Source organism: Cucumis melo, chromosome 5 (assembly GCF_025177605.1).
Source record: "Cucumis melo cultivar AY chromosome 5, USDA_Cmelo_AY_1.0, whole genome shotgun sequence".
In the NCBI taxonomy this organism is placed as follows: Eukaryota; Viridiplantae; Streptophyta; class Magnoliopsida; order Cucurbitales; family Cucurbitaceae; genus Cucumis; species Cucumis melo.
In genome coordinates, this window is record NC_066861.1 from 27,211,735 (window position 1) to 27,238,803 (window position 27,069).

At 28.4% G+C, this 27,069-nt stretch overlaps 2 protein-coding genes across 2 annotated transcripts; both read left to right on the top strand.

Annotated features, from left to right (window-relative positions):
- Positions 1-114: 114 nt before the first annotated feature.
- Positions 115-4,895, top strand: LOC103495278 (disease resistance protein RPV1-like). Its single transcript, XM_017046043.2, has 5 exons — positions 115-764; positions 1,723-2,824; positions 2,927-3,214; positions 3,301-4,110; positions 4,234-4,895. Exons 1-5 carry the CDS (start codon positions 286-288, stop codon positions 4,819-4,821), a joined length of 3,267 nt encoding a protein of 1,088 aa, XP_016901532.1. The 5' UTR covers positions 115-285; the 3' UTR covers positions 4,822-4,895.
- Positions 4,896-19,601: 14,706 nt separating this feature from the next.
- Positions 19,602-20,406, top strand: LOC127149418 (kunitz type trypsin inhibitor 111-like). The gene has a single exon (XM_051084737.1). The coding sequence runs from the start codon at positions 19,660-19,662 to the stop codon at positions 20,245-20,247; it is 588 nt and encodes a 195-aa protein (XP_050940694.1). The 5' UTR covers positions 19,602-19,659; the 3' UTR covers positions 20,248-20,406.
- The last annotated feature ends 6,663 nt before the right edge of the window (positions 20,407-27,069 follow it).

Genomic DNA, 27,069 nt, shown 5'->3' on the forward strand with positions numbered 1-27,069 from the left:
GAGTCTCCCGTTTTAACGACTCGTGATCCATCGCGCATTCATATAATATATGCATTTTCTTGTCTTAAATTGACAACTTGAATAATATCAATTGGATAATTTTCATGGATGATCATGATGGTATTTCAGAAAGTCAAAAGAAAGCGTATAGGAGTTTTAAATTCCAATGGAATATAAAACAAACGCTAAAGCCTGCCTACTGAGGAAAAAGAAAAAAAAAAGTGCTTCCAATTTCACGCACCTGCTTCAGTGTTCTTTGATATAATTTCTTTCATTTTTCTCGTTATGGATCGAGCAAGTGGATCATTTTCCTCACATAGATGGAGGTTTGATGTATTCTTAAGTTTTCGAGGGGAAGATACTCGTTTCAACTTCACAAGTCATCTTTATACGGCTTTACGTCAAAGAGGAATCAATGTTTTCATAGACGATAGCGAGCTCACGAGAGGTGAAAATTTCCCCTCATCTCTTTTGAGAGCTATTGAAGAATCAAAGATCTCGGTTGTTATAATATCTGAAAATTATGCAACTTCGAGTTGGTGTTTGAATGAACTGGTGTACCTTATTATGTGTAAGAAATTGAGAGGACAAGTTGTTTTACCGATTTTTTACAAAGTGAATCCATCTCAAGTACGGACACAAAATGGAGCATTTGGAGAAGCATTTGCTAAACTTGAAGTTAGATTCTTTGACAAGATGCAAGCATGGAGAGAGGCTTTGACTACTGTTTCCTTTATGTCTGGATGGGTGCTTCTTCAAAACGAGTATTTCTTTCTTCGTCCTTCTACTCTTTTTTCCCTTCAAATTAATTTTTACTATTTTTTTGTAAGGAGATTCATGCTTTGGTCTAGAGGAAAAAGGAAATTAGAAAACTTGATATGTACATCTGATTTGATAACATTTAATTTCAGTTTGTATGCTTTTATGCTTTATACATTTTTATATGGTTGTTATCATCCAATTTTTCAATTTTTTGGTCAAAAAGAAACCCTTGAAATTTTAATCACTTCTAAAAACAAAAGCAATTTTTTAGAACCTAATTCTTTTATGTATCAAGAGGACTACTCTAAATATAGCAAAATAAACAAAAATATTTACAAATTTAGCAAAATATTATCGATAGATGTTAAGCGACATTAAAAGGCTATCATCTATCATTGATTCATGTTGATAAATCCGGGACTATGAAAATTCGTTATGTCTGAAAATATTTTTAGCAGTTTTGCCATTTAAAACAGTTTCCTTATCACGAGGCATGATGAAAGCGTTAAAGATGCATGTATCAATTTAGTTGAGATATCCGGGTGTGTACCTACTTATTCCTTGATTTCAAGTATTTTTTGCCTTTAAAAAAAATATCCCTCTTATCAGTACTTGATTTAATTTTCAAGAAAATTGAAAGAAAATAGATAACAAATCATAGAAACTTATGACTGTGGAATTAGAGTTTAATTGCTTAATTTTCAAAAGCTAAAAGTAAAAAATCAAATGGTTATCAAAACTACCATTGCCTTTTTGTTTCAAACTGTAATAATTCAGTTATATTATTTGTTTTGTCCTGTCTTATCTCCCTAATCATAGACATATTACTGGTTGGATTTAGTTTGAGTTTGTTATGTTGCTTTTATTGCATGGCTACTAATGCATGTTAGGAATTATTGTGAGGAAAAAATTGTGTGCTTCGGAACACTTTTCAGTGTATGCTTTTTTATTATATGGCAGTGATGAGGCTAGATTGATACAAATAATTGTTCGACATGTCTGGAAGAAATTAACTTGTTCAACGGTGCAGTTGTCTGTAACTAAATATCCCGTTGGAATTGATAGACAAGTTAAGGATTTGCTCTCGCATGTCATAATTGATGAAACTAGAATGGTTGGATTGTATGGAATTGGAGGTATGGGCAAGACAACTTTGGCCAAAGCATTATACAATCGGGTTGCTGATAAATTTGAAGGCTGTTGCTTTTTAGCAAATATTAGAGAAGCTTCAAAGCAACACGATGGCCTTGTTCGACTCCAAGAGAAACTACTTTATGATATTTTAATGTATGACTTTGTTAGAGTTGGTGATGTTTATAAAGGAATCAACATCATAAGGAATCGACTATACTCCATAAGGATTCTCTTGATTCTTGATGATATAGATACAAGTGAACAACTACAGGTATTAGCTGGAGGATACGATTGGTTTGGACATGGAAGTAAGGTCATTGTGACAACAAGAAATGAACAGTTACTTGATATTCATGGATTTTATAAATTGAAAGAAGTTCCTCAATTGCATTTTGGTGAAGCTCTTGAGCTTTTTAGCTGGCATGCGTTTCACAATAGTTGTCCACCAAGCGAATATTCAACACTTCCAGAGGATGCTGTAAATTATTGTAAAAATCTTCCCTTGGCGCTTGAAGTTTTAGGTTCATTCCTTTATTCTACTGATCAATCCAAATTTAAAGGTATATTGGAGGAATTTGCAAACTCCAACCTTAACAAAGACATCCAAAAGCTTCTTCAAGTAAGTTACGATGAGCTTGAAGGTGATGTACAAGAAATGTTCTTGTTTATTTCTTGTTTCTTTGTGGGAGAAGATAAAACCATGGTTGAAATGATGTTGAAGAGTTGCGGTTGTTTATGTTGGGAAAATGGAATTAAGAAACTCATGAATCTATCCCTTCTTACTATTAACAGAATAAATAAGGTACAAATGCATGACTTGATAAAACAAATGGGTCACACAATTGCTCGTTCAAGGACTTTTATATCTCATTCAGAAAAAAAAATAATGGTTGAAGATGAAGCTATGCATGTCTTAGATGGCATTAACGTAAGAAGTTATTGCTCAATCTTTGTTTATGCTTATTTATTATGAGAGCAACTTTTATAATTTTGAAAAAACTTGAAATCTTTGTGTTTGTTTCATTTGCAGGAAGCAAGAGCAGTTAAAGCCATAAAAATGGAATTTCCTAACCCGACAGAGTTGGACATTATTGATTCAAATGCTTTTAGTAAAGTAAAGAACCTCGCAGTACTCAAAGTTAAGAATGTCACATTTTCAAAAATTAGTACTCTTGATTCTCTACCTAATAGTTTAAGGTGGATGAGTTGGTCTGGATTTCCTTTTTCATCGTTTCCTTCAAGCTACTCAATGGAGAATATTATTCAACTCAAATTGCCACATAGCTCCATTAAACGTTTTGAAAAAGAAGCATTTACGGTATTTCTATCAATAATTGAGTTTTATTAATTTCAATGTTTGTTTATTTACAATTTCATTATACTTTCTTTTTATATTCATTACAGCATTGCAAATGGTTGAAGGAACTTGATCTTAGCAACTCCATCTTTTTGGAGGAAATTCCTGATTTATCTGCGGCGACAAATCTCGAAAAATTGTCTCTTTCTGGGTGTGAGAATTTAGTAAAGGTTCATAAATCAGTTGGATCTCTCGGTAAACTTGTTGATTTGTGTATTTCAAGCCATGTTTATGGTTTTGAGCAGTTTCCATCACCGCTAAAGTTGAAATCCCTTAAAAGATTTTCAACTTATCATTGTACAATAGTTCGAGGGTATCCACAATTCAGTAAAGAAATGGAGTCTAGTCTAGAACATTTGTGGTTTTATAGAAGTTCTATAACAGAGCTATCTTCAACAATTAGATATCTTACCAGCCTCAAAATTTTGTCCATCACAGATTGCAAAGAGCTTACAACTCTTCCAAGTACAATTTATGACTTAAGCAAACTTACATCCATAGAAGTCTCACAATCCGATCTTTCAACATTTCCTTTCTCATATTCTTGCCCTTCCTCACTTCTCCACCTAACAAGATTAGACCTTTATGAGAACAAGATAACCAATTTAGATTTTTTAGAAACGATCGCTCATGCTGCTCCATCACTGAGAGAGTTGAACTTGTCTAACAACAACTTTTCTATACTACCCTCATGCATTGTTAATTTTAAATCCTTGAGATTTCTTGAAACAATTGATTGTAAGTTGCTGAAAAAAATTCCAAAGATTCCAGAAGGCTTAATTTATTTGGATGCTCAAGGGTGCATATCATTGGCCAAATTTCCTGACAACTTAGCTGATTTCATATCATGTGATTCGGTGCACATCTCATCTCTTTCTCTTGTCTTGATCTCTCTTGTAATTTTCTTTTCATACAGTAGTTAAGTTCATATGTGATTGTGAATTAATAATATTATTACTCTCACATTCACGTTGGTGCAGGAACATGTAGATGGACAATTCAAACAACTTATATTAATGAATTGTGATATTCCAGATTGGTTCAGTTACAAGAGTAGGAACAATCCAATAACGCTTTTGGTGCCATCCAATGATCCAAGTTCGGAATTGAAGGTTTTTGCTGCTTGTGTCAAATTTCAAGTTAATCATGTTGACCAGGATCAATATATGGATCTTGAATGTAAAGTGTTCATAAACGACATTCAAGTATGGAGTTATGAAGAAGTACCCTTTCACGACGAATCGAGAAGTATATTGATAAAAGCATCACCACATGAGTATATGTGGTTACTAGTACTATATCCACATATAAATTTCCGACTAAATTCGGATGATATTATCAATAGATCACAGGAGATCAATCTACATCAGCCAAGTTTTGGGATCAATTCCATTGGAAGGGACAATAATAACTGTAATGTAGATGATGATTATCGGAGGAATCATATTGGGGAGAGTATTTGGAGGAAATTTACGGTGTCGTTTGGTGTTACTTCCAAATTTAAAGACTCCGAATTAAGTATAAAAACATGTGGTGTTCATGTCATCATGGAGGAATGGTGTGACTGAGGTAGCCTTTTTACTGTTGCCTGTAAAGGACCAATCAAATGAAATTTATACTATGATGCTCATTACTCTACCTATAGTATTATTAAGTGGTACAAGTGACAAAACCGAGTCGATCCGTAGTGAGCACGAAGATTTGTTTGTCAAAGTTAATTCTTTAGTTAATGAGATAAATACGCGAAGATGGTAAAAAAGAACGAAAACAGGGACCCACATCCTTTTGACTTGATTGCAGAGAGAAGATGAAAGAAATTTTGATTAATTTACCTTAATAGTTACTAACCTTAATTAATTTACGAAATTTTGATCAAGAAAATACTTACCATTTACCAAGTTAAAGTTCACCCAAAACAAGTTTTGAAGCAACTTTAAGTCCTTCAATTTTTAACCAAATAACATCAAATCTTCACTCATAGCAATAGTAGCAGCCTTTTAACTAATATATTTGAGAAATTGTATTGAGTGGCACAATAAAAATCTAATTTAGCAATATTAACACTAACCTTTTCAATTTTGCAAATATAGCAACTTTTTAATTTTGGTTGATATTTCTTATTTTATTTTTTTCATTATTCCAAAATTGCACTTCTTTGCTGTTTTCTCTTCCTCTTTTGTTTTTTTTTTTATTGTTCTCCTTCATTTTTCGTTTTCTTCTTCTCTCTCTGTCGTTCTTCTACAACATTTCTCCTATTCACCTACTTCTCTTCTCCTCGTCTTCTTCTGTCTCTTTTCTACCATTCTTCTCCACCGTCCTTCTCTTCACTCTTCAGTTTCGTTCTTTTAGATTTCTCCCTCTTCGCCAGTTTTTTTTATCATCTTCTCCTCGTCTTCTTCTTCTATTCTCCTCATTTTTTCTTCAGGGAAAACAAGAATTATATATGTATTTCTTCCCCTTTTTTGAAACCCTAATATTATTTCTGTGAATTGCTCATATATTATTTATTAAAATTCGGGCTACGATTTGTTCTTCCTCATCTCTTTTTATTTGTTCTTTTATTTGTTCCTAATATCTTTTATCAAAAGGAACTTCGTAGATCATTTTGGTTTTATTTAGTTACGTTCGTTTCTGTTTTTTTTAATTTGTATCAGTTTTTTATATCAGCGGTTTGATATACTTATATTATATGTATTAGTTGATTGATATACTTACTATGTGTTTTTTATTTTTTCAAAATTGTTGCAGTTCATTGTAGTTATGGTTAAATTGGCAGTAATTGTTTTTCAGAGTGGTCAATGGAATGAGCAACATTACTACATGGATTACAAAACAAATTGTGTTTTGGTTGATGAAGTGATATCATCATTTGATTCTTTTGTGGACTTGATTCGAATTGAAATTCAGGTTGAGTCATGTATTGGACTTTCAGTTTTAATTTGTTGACCATAGGCGATAATGATGTTCAACATGTTATTAAGATTGTAAACATACCATAACAATTGTATCGACAATACGTAAAGTGTATCATGCTTAGTGCATCAGGTGTATTTAATTAATTGAGTGTATCAACAGTTCCACAAGTGTATCAACAACATATCAAGTGTTTCAAACTAATAATATGTATCAATGAAGTTTAACAAGTGATTAAGTGTATTACATCTATCAAACGTATTAGTAAACAAACAAGTGTATCAACGATATATAAAGTGTATCATTCTTAGTGAATCAAATGTATTTAATTGATTGAGTATATCAATAGTTGAGCAAGTGTATCAACAGCATATCAAGTGTTTGAAACTAATAATATGTATCAACGAAGTTTAGCAAGTGATTAAGTGTATTAAATCTATCAAGTGTATCAACAAACATTAACAAGTGCTTCAACGATATATAACGTGTATCAACGATATATAAAGTGTATCATTCTTAGTACATCAAAGTGTATTTAATTGATTGAGTATATCAACAGTTGAGCAACTGTATCAACAACATATCAAGTGTATCAAACTAATAATATACATCAATGAAGTTTAGTAAGTGATTAAGTGTATTAAATCTATCGAGTGTATCAAAAAATAATAACAAGTGTATCGAGTGTATTTAATTGATTGAGTGTATCAACAACACATCAAGTGTTTTAAACTAATAATATGTATCAGTGAAGTATTAGAGAGTAAAAAAAAAGTGTACGAGGAGTACATCAGCAAAACAAATCAGGTGTATCAACGATATATATTGGTGTATCAACCGTATATATTGGTATTAGTAATGACTGAAGGGTAGCTTCGTAATTTCGTATATTTAAAATGTGGCCTAGGCTTCAATTTTGCTATTTTTGCAAATGTAAAAATGATGTGCTATAGGCCTAATTTATGATACTATAATTGTCATATTTGCAAGAGCCCCTGTATATTTTTGTCTTCCTTCCATATAAAAGAAATAATAATAATGGCATAATTCTCTGAAAAACAAAAGAAAGTAAAATAACACAACATAGATGAATATAAATTTATTATAATAATTGTTATTTTAGTGCCACATCATTTTTTTTTATTAGTCAACTAATGGTCAACTTTAACGTAAGGACCATTTAGAACTATTTTCCAAACTTTGAGGGCTCAAGTATCACTTTTGAAACATCATGGACTAAATAGACAATAACACTAAATCTAAGATACCAAAACTGCATTTGCCCTTTTATTTATTGTTTTGCTTTTTTTCTTTTCCTGGTTTTGTAGTGGGTGAAATGTTATTAAGCATCCACAAATTCTTTTCTTTCATGTTGTACTAATCTTGATTTTTCAATGGTACATTAATTGCATTATGAAATACAATAGGGCACTTGCAAAAATAGCAAAATAATTCATGATAAAAAGGTTCATGTTACTACATTTTCTAATTGCAAAAATAGCAAATTTTAAAACTGATAGCCCTCCAATAGCCCTCTGATAATCGTCTGATAGTCGTCTGATATAATTAATTATTTGTCATATTTGACATATTCGCAATATACAAAAAAGTGGTGTTATGGACTTTTTTCTAAAATTTATTGTCATCTGATGCACCTTTCCAATATAATATATGAACATGTTCCTAAAATTTAGAGTAAAATGTTAGTAGATAATAAAATGTTTTTTTTAAATCAACAATACACTAGGTGTAAGACAAAATTTAAGAATCGTTTAAATTACAAAAATTGAAATTGGATAATCATCATAAGTTGACGTAGTAATAGTTGGAAACAATAAAAAAAATAAAAAATAAAAAATAAAATAAAAAAACCAAAGAGCTAATAAGGAGTCACGAGTTCAATACATAGTAACCACTTACCTTGTTCTTCCTATAGAATCTCACAAATAAATTAATATTTTAAACAAAAAATAAATATTTTAAAAAAGGAAGAAGATGTTTCAAAGTCAATAAAAAAAATGGACAGAGGAAGGTCGTTGTTGGAAAGAAGAAACCAAGTATTAATATGACAGATAAAAAGGAAAAGAAATAGTGAAACAGAGAGAGGCACCAGTCATCTCAATATGAGTAGAGATATGAGTAGAGCAAGTGGATCATCTTCTACCTTTCAATTCCTCAATATGAGTAGAGCAAGTGGATCATCTTCTTCCTCACATTCTAGATGAAGTTTTGATGTATTTTTAAGTTTTCGAGGGGAAGATACTCGATCCAACTTCACCAGTCATCTTAATATGGCTTTGCGTCAAAGAGGAATCAATGTCTTTATAGATAACAAGATTTCGAGGGGTGAAGAAATTTCTGCATCTCTTTTGGAAGCTATTGAAGAACCCAAGATCTTCATTGTTATAATCTCCGAAAACTATGCATCTTCCCGTTGGTGTTTGAATGAATTGGTAAAATCATTATGTGTAACAAATTGAGAGGACAAATTGTTTTACCAATTTTTTAGAAAGTGGATCCATCTCAAGTACGGATACAAAGTGGAAGATTTGGAGAAGAATTTGCAAAACTTGAAGTTAGATTCTTCAACGAGATGCAAGCATGGAGGGAGGCCTTGATTACTGTTTCTCATATGTCTTGATGGTCGGTTCTTCAAAAAGAGTATTTTTTTTCCATATATCCTTCTACTCTTTTGCTCTTCATATTCTCTTCTTACTATACTTTAATCACTAGATCATGAGCGTGCTGGTCTAATGAAAAATAAAAAGAAAAAGTGATATTTATTAGGTCCTGTTTAAACTTTGTTAATGAAACATTTGTGTTCCCTTATTTCTCTACCTACTCAACTTAACATCAATAACCCTTTGCCATTGTAAGATGACAAATTCGGATTTCTTAGAAACAATGATTCACGTTGCCCCTTTATTGAAAAAATTGGACTTATCTAGAAACAACTTTTGTAGACTACCCTCATGTATTACTAATTTTAAATCCTTGGAACGTCTTTCTACAAGGGATTGTAAGTTGCTTGAAAAAATTCCAAAGGTTCCAGAAGGAGTAGTTTGTATGAATGCTAGAGGGTGCATATCATTGGTCAGATTTCCTAACAACATACCTGATTTTATATCTTGCAATGATAATGTGGTGCGTATCATTTCTTTCTCATAACCTCGTCTCTTATGTATTTCGTTCATATAAGAATTAAGTTTATTTGATTTGTTAATAATTTAACTTTTAATTATTTATCTTCATTGTGATATACCAGATTGGTTTTTGTTTAGATGGAGTAATCAAAGAACTCATATTAATGAATTGTGATATACCAGATTGGTACAGGTACACGAGTATGAACAATTCAATAACGTTTCTTTTGCCAGCTGATCATCTAAGTTGGAAACGGGGGGCTTTTTCTTCTCCTTGTGTCAAATTTGAAGTTACTAATGATGCACTACAAGAGACGTGGGTACTCCCGACGCACAAATACGTCGGCGAAAATGCAAAGTACGTCGGGAAAGGATATCCCGACGTACAAAACGGCGTCGGGAAGAACGTCAAGAGAAATGCGTCGCGAGAGGCTTTCCCGACGCCGTACCAAATAGGCGTCGGGAAAGCCTTTCCGACGTCGGGAGATGCGTCGCCATCGACGGCGTCGGGAAAACCTTATTCCCAACGCCGTCTATGCCGACGCATCTCCCGGCGTCGGGAAAACCTGTTTTCCAACGTTTTTTTCCCGACGTAATGAACGTCGGGAAATATTTTTTATATATTTTTTTAAATATTTTATTTTTACTTTTTTCCTTATAATATTTTGCTGAAACATTCACAATAATGTTCGGATTGCTCAAAAAAATTTCGCGACGTTTTGGATTAAATTAAAGTATGTGATCAGAGCTTTGTTAGAATGTAAAGTGTTTATCAACGATATTCAAGTATGTGATCATTCCTTAAACCCCTTTTTAACTGATGGGATAAGAAGTTTGTATGGAGATCATGAATCAACAGGTGAGTACATGTGGATGATAGTACTTGATCCTCGTATACAGTTCCACCCTTGTGGGGATGATAGTATGGATAACTCGCCGGAGATTGATCTAAATCAACCATGTTTTGGGACTAATTCCTCAGGAAGTAATTTGGATGAATTTAAGTTTGAGGTTAAACCATGGGATATACAGAAAATAATTATAAAAATGTGTGGTGTTCATATCATCGTGGAGAATGAACATTATACACCTTTCAAGTTGTATTTATATATATATATATATATATATATATATATATATATATATATTATTGTTATATAAAAGACATTAAAATTCCCTCCTTGTATATGTAAGATTTCAGTTTTCACATGATTGATTATTTGAACCATTTGATTGCGCTACTTTCGAAAACTTGTTATTTTAATATGGAATAGCTGCAAATATATAGCAATTAGATTTAAAATATTTGCATATACAGCAACATTTTAAAAAATTACAAAAATTAAGAATATGACAAAATATTTACACATCAAAGTTTGTTAATGATCATAAAAGTCTATCATTTATAGACAATGTTGAAAATATTTGGTCTATTACTGATAGATCATAAGGGTGTGTTTGGGGGAAGGAAAGGAATAAGGGGGGAAAAGAATAAGGAAAATGAGGGATTATGAGAAGGAAAGGATTATAATAATTCTTGTTTGGGGAAAGGAATAAGTGAAAGGATTATTTATAATCCTTGTTTGGAATAAGGAATAAGTGGAAGGATTACGAGAGATTATTTATAATCCTTGTTTGGGGGAAAGAATGAGTGAGAAAGAATATGACAATTTTTTTTATTATTTCTTTTTTTAATTAGTACAAATATAATTTTTTAAAGATTCATATCGTAAATCATGTACACAAATATTCGTATTTTATTTACCAAAATTTGCAATTTTTATCAGAAAACATGTCTCATTAGTTTTCGTAAATACGATGTAAATTTTGAACTTTTTGTATGTAAGTTTTCCGTGTCAAAAAAATTAATTGATGTGTTACATGTGAAAGAAAGTACATGTATTCTCTTTAAATTGATGTTGTAATTGCAATATCGAAAAATTGCATGTCGTTAACAATCGATTTAAAAAATTTTATTATTATTTTTTAATTCGTACAAATGTATTTTTTTAAATTCGTATTATAAATCCAATATACAAATATTTATATTTTATTTACCAAAATTTGGAATTTTTATTGGAAAATATGTTTAATTAGCTTTTGTAAATATGATTGTTAATTTTGAATGTTTCGTTCGCAAGCTTTTCGTGTCAAAAAATTAATTGATGTATTACTTGCGAAAGAAATTACATGTATTTTCTTTAAATTGATGTTGTAAGTACAACGAAAAATTACGTATCGTTGACAATCGATTTAAAAAATGACGACCAACGTAATAGCATTGAAACGAAATGAAATATGGGAAACAAATGCTTTTTTTCCGAGTGCAGTTAAACGATGAACATCAGTTGTATCATATAACTCTATTTTGAAATATAATATTAAAATAATAATAATAATAATAATAAATTTCTTAATTTAAAATAATAAAAATAATAACTTCACACCTTTTAGGAAAGAAATAGAAGAAATAAGAGGGGATTGAGAGGAAGTAAGAGAAGGATTATGAAGGATATTATTAAAATACAGCTGTTTTTAAAACTTATTACGACCTAAAACAATTTACCAAAATACTGCTACTTTTCTTTTTTTTCATTTGTTTTTAATTGGGCGAGTTCCAAAACTCACCCAAGTTAGTTTATTTAAAAAAAAAAAAAAAGCAAAGGGATGGGCGGACTCGCCCTCCTCAAACTTTTTTATTTAAATATTTCTATTTTCTATAATTTAAAAAACTTATTTAAATATTTTTATTTTCTATCATTCATTTAATTATTTACTCTTAAAAAATGTAAAATTTAATTTTTAATTATTATATTATATTATATTATATTATATTATATTATATATATATATATATATATATATATATATATATAAATATTTTAAATAATTCTTTTAAAAACTTAAATTTAACTATTTTAAAATCATTATTAATATTAAATGGTTTGATAGAGAAAATAAGGTAAAGATAATTTCAAATTTGATCCTAGCCTACTAGATATTAGGAAATCCATATCCTAATTGACGTAGGGTAAAAATAAATCTTATGATGGTTCATATGAGTTATCTAATAATTTTTTTTCAATTTTTTTCTCCATCCTTATAGTTTAATTTTTTAATTTAATTAAAATATTAGGAAAGATTTTTGAGGAATTAGTTAAAATGTGACCATTGAATGTTAAAATGTGTTGAATTAAAAAGTTTAAAATGTGTTAAATTAAGAATTTAAATAAAAAAAAAAGTAATTGAATTAAAAAATGTCATGGTCGTCGATTTAAATAAGAATTATTTTAACTAATTTAATCTTCTTCCACATTTTAATTAATTTAAGTTTTTAAAATTTAATACTAATTTATTTTTCTTCCTCTAACAAAAAAAACTCACATTCTCTCACATTTTAACTAATTTATTTTTCTTCCTCTTTCGAGTATATGTTTACGCCAAATTAGATCCTACATTTTATTTAAGTTTTCATAGAGATTGATCATAATCAACCCCATCGACACTATCTATCATATGACCATTTGTAAACAACACTAACACATATTTGCCTATCATTTTCTTATTGGTTTTGAATTTCTCGTTGAATACATGCGTTTCTTCTTCATATTATTAGGTATTGTGTCATCTTTAACTTATTATTTCACTACAAATCTAAACGATCATTTAGCAAGATCATTTAGATCTTGTACCCTCACATTACATTAATTGTGTCTAAATTAGTAAGGAAATGGAACCATTATACAAGATTTTAGTAAGATTTATTTTTATCCTACCTCAATTAAGATATGAATTTCCTAATATCTAGTAGGCTAGGATCAAATTTGAAATTATCTTTACCTTATTTTCTCTATCAAACCATTTAATATTAATAATGATTTTAAAATAGTTAAAGTTAAGCTTTAAAAGAATTATTTAAAATATTTATATATATATAATATAATATAATAATTAAAAATTAAATTTTACATTTTTTTTAAGAGTAAATAATTAAATGAATGATAGAAAATAAAAATATTTAAATAAGTTTTTTAAATAATAGAAAATAGAAATATTTAAATAAAAAAGTTTAAATAAGAGAAAAGAAAGGAAATGATGAGGAGGGCGAGTTTTGAGAACTCGCCTAATTAAAAAAAAAAAAAAGAAAAGTAGCAGTATTTTAGTAAATTGTTTTAGGATTGCATTATTTTCGTAATAAGTTTTAAAAACAGCTGTATTTTCATAAATTATCCGATTATGAAGGAATAAGAGGGGATTATATATATTCCTTTCCCTCCCCTTATTCCTTGCCTCAAACATGGAAAGGATTATATAGTCATCTCCTTTCCTTTTCCTTTCCTTCCTCCAAACATACCCTAAGAGTTTATCAGCGATACAAATCTATTATTACTAGACTTTGTTATGTTTGCATTTTTTTAAAATGTTGTTATACACTTAATTATTTTTCCTAAAATTGCTAGCTATATTACAATTACTCTAATATTAAAGGTTAATTATAATAGATACCAATTTCGTAAATAATAATTAAATATATAGCAATGTTGTGTTAAAAAAAAGTACAAATATAGCAAAGTAATTTCAAATATCAATATAGCAGAAAAAACACTCTTTTTTCAAAACTAAAGGACGATTCGCTACAACCCCAAGATTGATCTTATTGAGTTATATTAGTTCATCATCTCACAACCTTGAGTATTTGTTGACCAACCCTCCTCCTTAAAGTTGACTATATATACAAATTTTATATCATTTGGATATGTTAAATAATAAACTTTTGGCTAATTTAATTAAATTTCACCATGTCATAATAATAAAAATTAAAAAGGTCACTATGAAAATTATATAAATGGTTAGGGGTTGAACAACTAAAATTGTTCGAGTCCAAGCCAATTTAAGTATATGATGAAAATTGGGATAGTTACAAATGTAACAATTATATTCAAAATAATTAAGTATATAACAACATTTTAAAAAAATTACAAATATAGCAAAATTTGTCAAAATCTATCAATGATAGAAGTCTATCACCGATAAACCATGTAGCAAATGTTGGTCTATCACTGATAAACCATAAGAGTCTATCAACGATAGAAGTCTATCATTGATAGACTTTGCTATATTTGCAATTTTTTTAAAATATTGTTACATACTTAATAATTATTCAAAAAATTACTACCTATTCTAATTACCCATGGAAATTTGGGCCAAGTCCAAACCCAACAAACAACTGGGCCCAAATCCATATAAAACCCACTAATGGAAAAACCTCTACGAGCTAACTCTAGAGATCCAAGGTTCTAGAGATTGAAGCTCTAAAGATCTCAAGAATATATCTCCCCTCAAACTCTAAAGCTCTCAAATAATAATGAAAATCGAAGCTTTAAGGGCTAAGCTTTGAAAATATGAAGAACACAACTCTTCTAAAGTTTTAAAGTCGATCTAAGAAGATCAACAAGATCAATAAATCAAAGGGTTGATCTTCTAGGAAGATCCTTAAATCCAAGGGTCTAAAGGTTGACCCTCTAGGCAAGATCAATAAATTCAAGGGTCGATCTTTTAATGAAGATCAGCAATCTTAAAGGCTAATCATATCCAGGAAGATCATCGAACCCAAATGTCAATCGTTTGGAAAGAATAACAAGCTTAAACATTTTTATTTTTTCAGAGAGTATCAAAGTATTATGTACTAGAGACCGTATTCACTATATATACTAAAACTAATACAAATATAAAGCTCAAGTTCTACGAATTAAATTTATTTCAAAATCATCGAACAAAACTATGCTTTAACCATTTTGACATATGAATTGTTTGTTGAGTTTTATTTTGGTTTTTCTTTTTTCCTTTTTCCTTTTCTTTTTCTTTTTTCATTTTTCATTTATTTTGGGACAAGTTGCTTATATGACATTTAAACTAAAAAATGATAAAATACATAGCAAAAGGATAAGATAATTGCAAATATAGCACAAAATTTAGGATAAAATCTAAAAATCCCACGTATAGCTACCATTTAAAAAGTTTCTTCTCAATTTTTCAATATTGGAAGCTATTAGTGATACCAATCATCATTGATAGTTATCATTATTGATAGTTGTCATCACTGATAGCTAATGTCACTCAAAGCTGTCAATAATTAATTATAACTTTAATTTCAATTTGAAAAATGTGCTATAAATTGTTGTCATTGATAGCATAATTTTAACGAGTGAAGGGTAATTTAACATTTTTAAAAAAAATTGCTAGTTGACTTTGATAATTTTGTAAATATTTTATCCGTGTCCTAGTTTTAATTTAATTTTTAAACCGCGATCTTTACTATAATTTTCCTTTTTTTTAAGACACGTCTCTCTTTTTTCTTCTTAGAAGTTGAATTGGTCTACCAATCGGCTATTTATTCTTCAAATGAGGATTTTATAAACACGTCCTTTGATAAGTTAATGTGTAAAAAACATGTTGAAAAAGACGACGTTTTTAACAATATAAATGGGGAATAATATGAAAATTCTTCATTAATCTAACTCATTGTTAAAGTGAGTTTATCTCAATGTGCACTCTCTTCTTTTTTAACATTGACTTTATCTGTTTTTGATACATACAGTTATATTTGAAATTAAATTATAAGTTTAGTCTCTAAATTTTTAAGCATTTAAAAATTTATAAGATATATGAACTTAAATTGATATCTATTTATTTTTTACCATCTATGAATTCGAAAATTCAAATACTAAATTTCTAAATTTTGGATTAATTAATCTTTTTTTTTTCCTTTTCTTTTGAAACTTGATATAATAATAAATCATTTATGCTTTGAAAGATGAGACAATGAATTATTGAGGTCAAAAACTTAGATATCACGTAATTAATATCAAATCCTTGACTACAATAATTTTGTTTTTAAAAAATCAAAATCTTCTCTTTATATATATACTCATCCTTTTGGGTGTTTACAAAAATCAATAATGGCAACCAAGCAGAACTAAAAATCAAATCAAATACTATTTCTATACTTTGATCCTCTTTTTTCTTTTTTCCAAAATTTTTTAAAGAAAACAATAATAGTTTCTAGGAAATTACAAGAAAAAAATACAATGTGAGTGTTTAAGGTAATAAATCTTATAACATACAATAGTTAATATTATTTAGTGTTTACTATTATTTAATTAATAAAAAATCTTCTAAACTTGGAAAATCATTTTTAAATTAATTTGTCCAAACATTTATTCTTAATTTCAAATATATCCCTCATTTAATTTTTACTTTGTCATTATTTTAAAGAAAATTAAACCTATTTCGAATTCCACGACTACATATTCAATGTTATATTCATTGATTTATTACTCTTTAAGTTGGTTTTAAATTTTTTTATTCCTAATTTCATAATAACAAAAAAGGTGCTTTAAATTTTGATTGAATTTAGAAGGTCTTTTTTCAAAAGAGATATATAAAAATGTAATTATGGTTTATATTATTTTGATATATCTTTATTAATCTTTTCAAACTCCATAAAAAATAGGATAATTAGAATGGATAGCAATTGTTAGAATAATTATTAACTATGTAGCAACATTTTAAAAAAATTACAAATATAGCAAAATCTATCCGTGATAGACTTCTATCGTTGATAGACTCCTATAATTTATGAGTGATAGACTAACATTTGCTACATGGTCTATTGATAGACTCCTATCATTGATAGATTTTGACAAATTTTGCTATATTTGCAATTTTTTTTAAAATGTTGCTATATACTTAATTATTTTGAATATAATTGCTACATTTGCAACTATCCCTAAAAAATATAGAAATATTCAAAGTTAATCTTCCCTATAAATTAAATAGTTTCATGAATTGTTCATGGATTTATAAAGAAAAAATGATTCTTTTTCTTTTGTGTCAAGATGACTGATTCAAGTTAAACCTCAATCTCTTAATTTTTAACTTTTACCTTATTTTTTTCTTTACATTTTATTTTGAGGAACTGTATTTTGAATTTTTTTTAGACTACAAGTTTAGATTTAGGGATAGTTGCAAATGTAGTAATTATATTCAAAATAATTAAGTATATAGCAACATTTTAAAAAAAATTGCAAATATATCAAAATTTGTCAAAATCTATCAACGATAGAAGTCTATTACCGATAGACCATGTAGTAAATGTTGGTCTATCACTGATAAACCATAGGAGTCTATCAACAATAGAAGTCTATCACCGATAGATTTTGCTATATTTACAATTTTTTCAAAATGTTGCTACATAGTTAATAATTATTCTAACAATTGCTATCCATTCTAATTACCCTTTAGATTTATAATTATTTGTTTAAGTTTCATTTTAAACTACTCAAGCTCTTGGCAATACATTAATACAAAATCTCAAACATATTAGAAATATGCTCATACATGTTTTGGAACTTTCTTAAAATAATTAATTAGAGTTTTCCAAATATAAGAACTCTTTGAAGTACGAAGAAAAGCAATCTTTTAAACAATAATAATTATAATTTATTATCTGTTTGATGTTTTACCTCTCAAAAATGATTTTTTTCTAGCAAGCACATAGATCAATAATATCAAGTATGTATGATATGATCTCTAAAGAGTTCCATCAACGAGCCCAAGATTATCCTCAATGGTATTATTGCAATTTTATGGAGTCTTTGGATTGAGAGAAATAATAGAATTTTTGGTAGCTCCCCTATCATAAATCCCAATTAAGCATGTGGGAGGATTGTAGAAGTTTCATAGGTTGTCGGTGCAGTAGAGACCTTTCTTTCAAAAACTATTCGGCTACAACCATAGCCTTAAATCTAAACGCCATTTGTAATTAATTTCTCAAACTTCACTCTAGCCCTTGTTCTTATATCAATAAATTTGTGGCGGTTTGTTCGGTCTTAGGCTTCCTTGTGAAGTCCTAGATTTTCGGCTCTCGTTGTTTCTTTTCAAAAAAAAATGATATGATCTTGAGCAAGAGGTTTAATCCACACTATCCCAAATATTGTCAAAAAAAAAAGAAAAAAAACAGAATGAATTTTCAATTTGTTTGATGAATTCAAAATTTGTAGTTGAAGATACAATAAATTACATGATTAATATATTTGATAATTTAAAATATTTTTCTTTTTACAAAATATACTATATTTGAAATACTTGGAATCTCTTTGATAATTTTGTTGTGTTTAGATTAAAAGAATAGAACCAATTTTCTTCCTAAAAGTCAAAGGTTTGATTCTCATCTTCGAAATTATTATACTAAGAAACTTATGACAACACTATCATACGTACATTATATCTCGAGAAAAAGTCCATTCATTAGCCTTAATTAAGTTCATACTGCATTCATGAAGTTAGAGCTGAATTATCAGGGTATCCTTTGGTGATTTCTCACCATTTTTGTATAATAGTTCTATTTCATCAAGAAACTTATAATTTTATTACTCGAATTATGAAAAATTAAAATAGGTTTTTAAAACTATTTATTTTAGTTTTCTAGACTAGGCTTAAATCATAGAAATGTTTTTTAATAGTAGATAACAAAAAAATATAACAAATTAAGGTTGTATGCATAGGCAAGATTGGGATGAGTTGTCCGATGGCTAATAACTAAAATCTCATACAATCCAAACATTAAATATCAAATATACATGATACATATATACACACATATATATTACAAACTTTAAGTAAAAACAAACATTCAAAAAAAGAAAAATATTAAAAAATAAGCCTAAACGAATTTAAACTAAGCAATAATTGACATGATAATCTTCTATATATCTTAGAGATTTGAATTCAATCTCCAACCCAGTAATTGTTGTACTAAAATAACATTAAAAATTCACAAGTTGATCAATCCTTAAAAAAATTTTAAATTATTAATATATATATAATTCTTAAAAGCAAAACAACTCTAACCAACTCTTACGGTTTGAATTTGGTAATTCGATTACTGGATCATTTGAGCCCTCTAAGTAGAATAGTAATTACAAACTTGATTAAATTTTCATAAATTATATAGTTATCCAACAGACCCTCAAACTAAGCCCAAACTAATTGACTTTTTTTTTATTTCCATTGCTTATATTCTTTCAATTATGTATCATTAAAGCTAGCTTCCTTGTGGATTGACAAATTAGAAAAAAAATGTACGAAAAGCAAATTATTTTACGTAATAACAATGGCTTAAGTTACAAGTAATAATGCCAAAAACTAGATAGGCTCCATTGGACTTTGTCCGATTTTCATTTCCTCCAAGCTATATCTATAAATTGTGCAACAATACACATTCATAATCACAAAACACAATCCTTTTCCTAGACATATTAAAATATCAAGTACTTGAAGAATAACAAGATGATGATGTTACATAAATCACTGGCCATCTTTGGCTATGCATGCCTCTTCATGGCCATAACTTCCACAGCTCAATCGCCTCCAGTGCTTGACACCAATGGTCAACCTCTGCGACGCGGTGTAGAGTACTACATCTCGCCTGCAATTACTGATGTTGGGGGCAATCTCACCCTAAAAAGTCGTAGTAACGCTCCATGCCCGCTCTTCGTCGGCCAGGAACCCGTTACTTCGACAAATATCGGTCTCCCGGTCACCTTCAGGCCCACTGAGGCAGGCAAAGATATAATTGACGAAGGTACCAGTTTGAACATTGTGTTTGAAGCGTTGTCAACATGTGCAACATCGACACAATGGAGAGTGGATGCAACTGAGTCTGACACCGGAAGAAGGTTCGTGGGGATCGGGGATGAGGACGGTCCTGCCGGGATCTTTGGGATCAGTAGGGACAATGGAGCTTACAATATAGTATGGTGTCCTGCGATGATGGGGAGGCCAAGGTGTGGAAGGGCTGGGATTTTGGTTGAGAATGGAGTGAGGCTGGTGGCTTTGGATGGTGATGCTTTTCCTTTTGAGTTTATCAAAGCTTGAGATCTAAAAGGGAAGAATTAATATAGTTTAATTAATCTTCTTGCAAGGGAAAAAAATGTGTCTAATTGGTTGAATTATTGAACTAGTAGTATAATAATAAGTTGAAATAAAAGCTCTTGTAAGAATATATATACTTATGTTATTTCTTGTTGTTGTTAACTAATGTGTTTTGGTTTAGAATTTGGATTTGTTTCAGATTGAAATATATGTGTGTTTAAACAGTTATTGTGAATCTAATGACTTGTCCCTCAATAATTTTTTTATTATTATTATATAATTAAAATCTTATTTTTAAAGTCAAAATATGTATCTAGGTCAACTGATATAAAGTTTTGTTTTGAATTCAAAGATAATAGGGAGGACCAAGTTTATGACTAAGATACTAAAAAATCAAAAAAAAAAATCTCACTTTTCAAAAAAGTTTAAACGCACTTCTTTCTCATGTAACGTCGGTTTAGAATTTTTAGTATATCCAAAAATGAAAGTAAGTCAAAATGACCAATTGTTCATAATGTGCCTCATTTAATTTTTACGACTATTTTTTTTTTTTTTTTTTTTTTTTTTGAAAGGAGATTAATCACTATACCAAAATTCATTAATATATGGCAAAGTTACAGATGTTTATATTGGTGAGGGACCATACTACAAACATTACTTTAACAATGCCCTGTAGTTTAACGATATTACGGTTTGGTTGTAGTCTTTGAACATTGAGTTTTTGCTAGACCACTTACCAATAAGAGAGCCTATATCTTCCCATAAGTTGACCAAGCTTTTTTCTACTTCTCTGAAGATCCTCCCATTTCTGTCCAACCATATTGTCCACAAGAGAGCCACCCCTGCATTTAGGCTGATTACATTCTTTCTGCTTGTTTGTTTCAATTCTCCCAACGAGATACAGAGGGAATTTATGTTGCTTGTGTCAAAATTTACTCCAATGTATAATTCGAGCCATTTATCCAACAATGAAAGGGTGTGTTTGATATGGCTTTGAATAAAATTATGAAATGGCTGCAAATATAGCAATAGATTTAAAATATTGCAAATATGGTCTATCAGCGATAATAGAAGTCTATTGCGAATAAATTTTACTATATTTACGATTTTTAAAAATGTTTGCTATATACTTAATTATTATTCCTAAAATTGTCTCATATATATATTATTGGCTAAAGAGATTGGAGTGATAGTTAATTTATTGACTAAATTATTACAATTAATTGAGATAGTTTTTACTCGTTGAGATTGAAAAAAAAAAAGTACAAAATAAAGATAAATTAGTCTTTTTTTTCTAGTTCCTACAATCCAAATGAAATGCATGGCATTATTTATTACTATCGTCTAAGCACTCTTAACTACAAAGTTCTGATGAAATCCAATGCATTAGTGTCGATATGATTGTACCGGCAATAAAAGCTCAAGAGACTTCTCACCATCAAACTATAATTATTGAACTGTTACAATTTTATATAGTTTTCCTTTCTTTAATTCTACTAGTAAAAGACATGTACAATGTGTAGCTTTAGATTATAATAAACATTGCATGTATATGTTTAGGTTGTGCTAAATTTAAAAGTACAAAATTCAAAATGTAATAGAATTAGATATACATGGGAAAAAGTTATAATAATTAGATTAAAATATAAGAATTTAAATATAAGACTTGCATATATCAAAAAAAAAATCTTTATATACAATATTTTTTTGTACAATTTGAAGATAATTTATTGTCACCCATGGGCTTGATCCAAACTTTTGTTGTCTTCACTAAAATTCCTCTAGATAGTGCAACATAAAGTTGTCCATGAGAAAACACATGAAGATATATTCCAACATTAGGAATTGTTTGTTCTTGTGATTTGTTAATTGTCATTGCAAAGCATAAATGAATAGAAAATTGTTTTCTCTTGAACTTGAATAGATATCCGTTGCCATTTTGTGGGCTTAATGGTATTCATGGAAGAAAAACTTGTTTTCCTACATAATCACCCATTGCTATTTCAGCATGTATAATATTTTTGCTAAATGATTGACATAACAATCTTGTCCCATACACAATCCATTGCATTGATCCAAATTTCTCAATAACAATGTTGGTAAAAAAAAAATCAAGAAAGCCTTTCATACAGTAGAAAAAAATGTTACAAAAACTTTTCAACTTTCAAGTCTTTAAATTTGTATTGTTAATTAGAATTAATAAGATATTTAATTTGTAACTAATTTCTAAAATGTAAATTAAAAACCATTTGCATTCCAACTTTTCACATCCTATATTTTAATTCCACTAAACTTAAGTATAATTAATTAAAAAGTGTAATGGGTAAATGAAAACCCATTTTGTGGGCCGGAAAGAAATGGCAGGGTGTTCAGAGATGTAGAAAAAAGTTTGGCCAACATGTGGGAAGATATAGGAACTCTAATTGGTATGTGGTCTAGCAAAAACCCAATGTTCAAAGACTACAACCAAACAAATATATCTCTAAACTATAAGGCTTTGTTAAAGTAATGTTTGTAATATGGTTCCTCACCAATATAAACATCTGTAACTTTATTAATGAATTGTGGTATAGTGTATGCTCACTATGCCTCTCCGTTTCCTTTTCAAAAAAAAATGAAAACCCATTTGCATTTAACTTCTCACATTGTGCATACTTTAATTCCACTAAACTTGAGTTGAATTAATTCAAAAAGTAGTGGGGAAGATGTCCCTTTTATAATTATATATAGAAAAAATTAGAGAAAAGACCTAGTTTGACAAAATGTCCTAAAATAAAATTTTTTTCTTGATTAGGATTTTCTATATTTTAGGACAATTTTAACCTTATCATTAACATTAATTATATAGGTATTTCGAAATTAAATAATATATATTTCCTTATTTACATTATATTGGTCATTATTATCTAATTTATAACTTTCTTAATATTATTATATTAATTAATGTAAAATGTTAATTATTAAGGAAAAAACGTTACCTTATATAATTTATTTTCATTTAACATCAAATAATATATCTTTTAATATGGAAATAATGTTCAAAATAGATCTTGATTAATTCCGGTACTAAATATTTCATCTAAATTGTTCATCTGTTGCCTAAATCATCTAAATTGTTCATCTGTCGCCGTCAACTTCTTCAATTTTCTCACCGGAAGTTTCTGCAGTCATCCAGTTTCGTTCTTCACCAATTTCGGTACATCCAGTTTTGTTCTTCACCGATTTCTATTTCGTCCATCACCAATTCTGATTTCGTTCTTCATCGATTCTTAATTACTTTTGGTTAGTTGTCTTTATTATCAATCATGATATCATTGTCATGATATTATACTTCCGGTTCGAGAAACAAGAGCATAAATTTGTATGACGAGAATTTATTGTCAATCAAATTTATGTATGCAAAACAGAAGCATGGAAAGCAAGATCTTGCTATGCACAAAACAAAACTTAGGTTTTGGCCACAGAAACGGGAAGTATCGTATAATATCATGAAAACAAGATCTTGCTATGTACAAATCAAATTTATTGACAATAATGATATTATACTTCCGATTTTCAATAAATTTTCCTCATACTTTCGATTAGTTGTCTTCCTCAATTTCTCATATTTTCGGTACTCCATTACATCGTAGTTTTCCTAGAACGTTTAACCTTATATTTCGGAATATTTGTTTTAGATATATACTACTTCATATATATAATAATGCATATATTTTTACATTCAGTAACCGAAGAATATGATATGTTTATTCTGTGATTTAGTGTATATATACTTCTTCATATATACAATAATACATATAAATTGATATACAGTAATCTATAAATATGATACATGTGTTATGTGATTTAGAATATATATACCCCTTCTTATTTACCATAATACATATATATTGACATCCAGTAACCGAACAATATTATATGTTTGTTACGTGATTTATTATATATATACCTCTCCTTAAATACAACATAAATTATTAGTGACATATATTTCTAATATTTTTTGGCAGGATGACCAGAATTGCAGTCTTCTTCGATGGTTTTTTCAATGAATCGAACAATTACGTTAGTTTTAGTGTGTTCAAAATAATAGTTAATGAATATATGTGCTATAAAGAATTGTACGCTAGCCTTAGATCCCAATGAGACAGTTTTATTGATATAAACAATATTGATATATACCTTTACCGAGGTCTTATAGAATGTGTTTAGAAGGATTTGTTATTTACTGTGTTTTTTACTTTCAATTCTATTGTTTAATATTTGTTATATACATAATATTATTACATATATACGATAATTTTCCATTATAATTTCAAATTCAATTCTTTTAATTATCCTCTAATCTCCTGAATATTTCATATCTACCAATGATATTTACATTATTTTCCTTAGTTTTATAGTTGAAAATTTGCATTGCATTATTATATACATAATATTATTGCAAATATACTTAACACAAACACTTTATCACATTTTTCATTTTAATATATATCCAATTCTAATGTATAACATTCATCATAATATACATAATATTATTACATATATACGATATTAAATCCAATGTAATGTATTCATCCCAATCAACGAAAAAGTGGTTGAATGGAGAGGATATGTTAAATTGATTTATGAATATATGAAATAATACATTTGTATATTTATGAATGAAATGTTGTGTTTTCAATTTGTTAAATTAGTTTATGCATTTTATTTCAAATATTCATATTATATGTAAAAAATAATAAGTTATTTTTGAAACAATAGTGATTATGTATGAAGGATAGTATATTAAATATAATAAATTGAGGAACTTTAATTAGTACGCTGGAAATTTATGGAAAAATATGAAAATAAAAAAATTGAACTAAAAACTGGAATATAGATATTTCAAATAAAATTATGAAACAACATACTAAAAGTCTAATAATAAAAAGGAAAAACTAATTCAATAAGGAAAACTTACATCTCTTTCGATTATGGCCAACACGTCTACAACAGTCTCATTTAACGCATCTTTTGAACTCTAGTTTAGACAAAATTATAATCTTCTTTGGTCGACCAAATGAACGTTTTACATTCGGTGGGAGGATGACAACTTCAATTTTTGTATTATTAAATATATGCAGTAGTATATTTGTAACAAATCATTGAACATGAACCTATTATACAATAGTATATATGTAAGAAATCAAAGAAAATACTAATCGAATCGAGAAAAAAATAAAAAAAAATGATACAAAACATGAAGGAAAAAAATGAACTATAGGTGTCAGTAAATACCTGATATTGTATATATACAGATGTATACATTCATAACATCATTTGTGTATGTAGTGATATATAATGAAATTCAACTACAACTTATGTATTATTGAATATATGCAGTAGTATGAATGTAATAAATCACAGAACATAAATATGAATAAGATGTATATATCTGATAAATCACATAATAAAAGTAGATTAAACAGTGGTATATAAATGTATATATTGTCCAGGAAAACTTTACTAAACAAAAATATGAATAAGATGATCGGAACATGGTGTAATTATTGAATATACGCAGTAGTATATAAATTGAGTAAGAAAAAGTTACAGAGTATGACAAAAAATATGTATATGTATTATTGAATATATATAGTAGTATATATATAACAAATGACAAAACATAAATGTATTATTCAGTAGCATATGTGTAAAAAATCAAAATAGAAGGAATGTTACCGAAATATATGCTACGAAACGGAAGAAGAAATAATAAATTCTTGAAGGAAAAAAATATATGTTACGAAGCGGAAGAAGAAAGAACAAATTTTTGAAGGAAAAAAAATATCTGTTACGAAACGGAAGAATAAATAATATACGAAACAGAAAAAAAAAAAAAAAAAAAAAAAAAAAAAAAAAAAAAAGACTAACCATATCACAAGAAGCAAATCAGAAGGGAAGAAGAAAGAACAAATTTTTTTTGTAATAGAAATCGGAGAAGAATGTCGGCACCGGAATTGATGATCATAAGAAAATAACTTTTGATTGGGCATGAAATTGAACATATTTATTTTCTAGTATAATTAAAAATATTATTACCATATAAGATAATAATTTATACCATATTTAAATCATTCAAAAGGTAATAAATATTACATTAATAAATACACATATATATGTAATACTTAAGGAAGTTACAATTGATATAATAAATATGGTTGTTGATAATTAAGGAAAGTATTATTCAACATTAATGAAATTTGGATAATAAGGTAAATTGACTCGTTCTTTTGTGAAAAATGTTAGCCAATTTAGGACTTTTATGAAATATATTAGCAAGAAAGGTTCATTGTCTAATATCATATAGCAATTTAGGTTATTCTAGTTAAAAGCCCTTATATATATTACAAGAAAAATAAAATTAAAAATGAATTTACCATAAAACCAAAGAGTGATTTGGAACAATTCTAAACTCAAGGGTATAATTGAAAGAATAAAGTTTCTCCACATTTATGCTATTATATATACTATAGATAAGTTTAATAAATGTAGCATCAACCTCTTTGTCCATAGGTATATGTGAACTGATTTTAAGACGACGGCTTAATTATATATAAATATTTTTAATGCTCTGTTGATGCTTAACAAATGAATACTTTTTAATCAAAAGTATTTTATTGAAACGTTTTCAAAAGTAAATTAGAATCATAACTATTTAGGAGGCGTTAACGGAAAAGGCAAAGGGGCAAGATATAAAAAGATGGCTTCTATCTTCTTCATTACATTTACAAAGAACACACCAGTTCGGCCTCGAACACAGATTGAGGAGTCTTTTGACAAACT

Excerpts from the sequence above, each read along its gene's own strand:
- LOC103495278 (XM_017046043.2), top strand. The coding sequence starts at position 286 with ATGGATCGAGCAAGTGGATCATTTTCCTCACATAGATGGAGGTTTGAT. Across the intron at positions 2,825-2,926 it reads ATGTCTTAGATGGCATTAAC|GAAGCAAGAGCAGTTAAAGC; the intron begins GTAAGAAGTTAT and ends TTTCATTTGCAG. Across the intron at positions 4,111-4,233 it reads ATTTCATATCATGTGATTCG|GAACATGTAGATGGACAATT; the intron begins GTGCACATCTCA and ends ACGTTGGTGCAG.
- LOC127149418 (XM_051084737.1), top strand. The coding sequence starts at position 19,660 with ATGATGATGTTACATAAATCACTGGCCATCTTTGGCTATGCATGCCTC.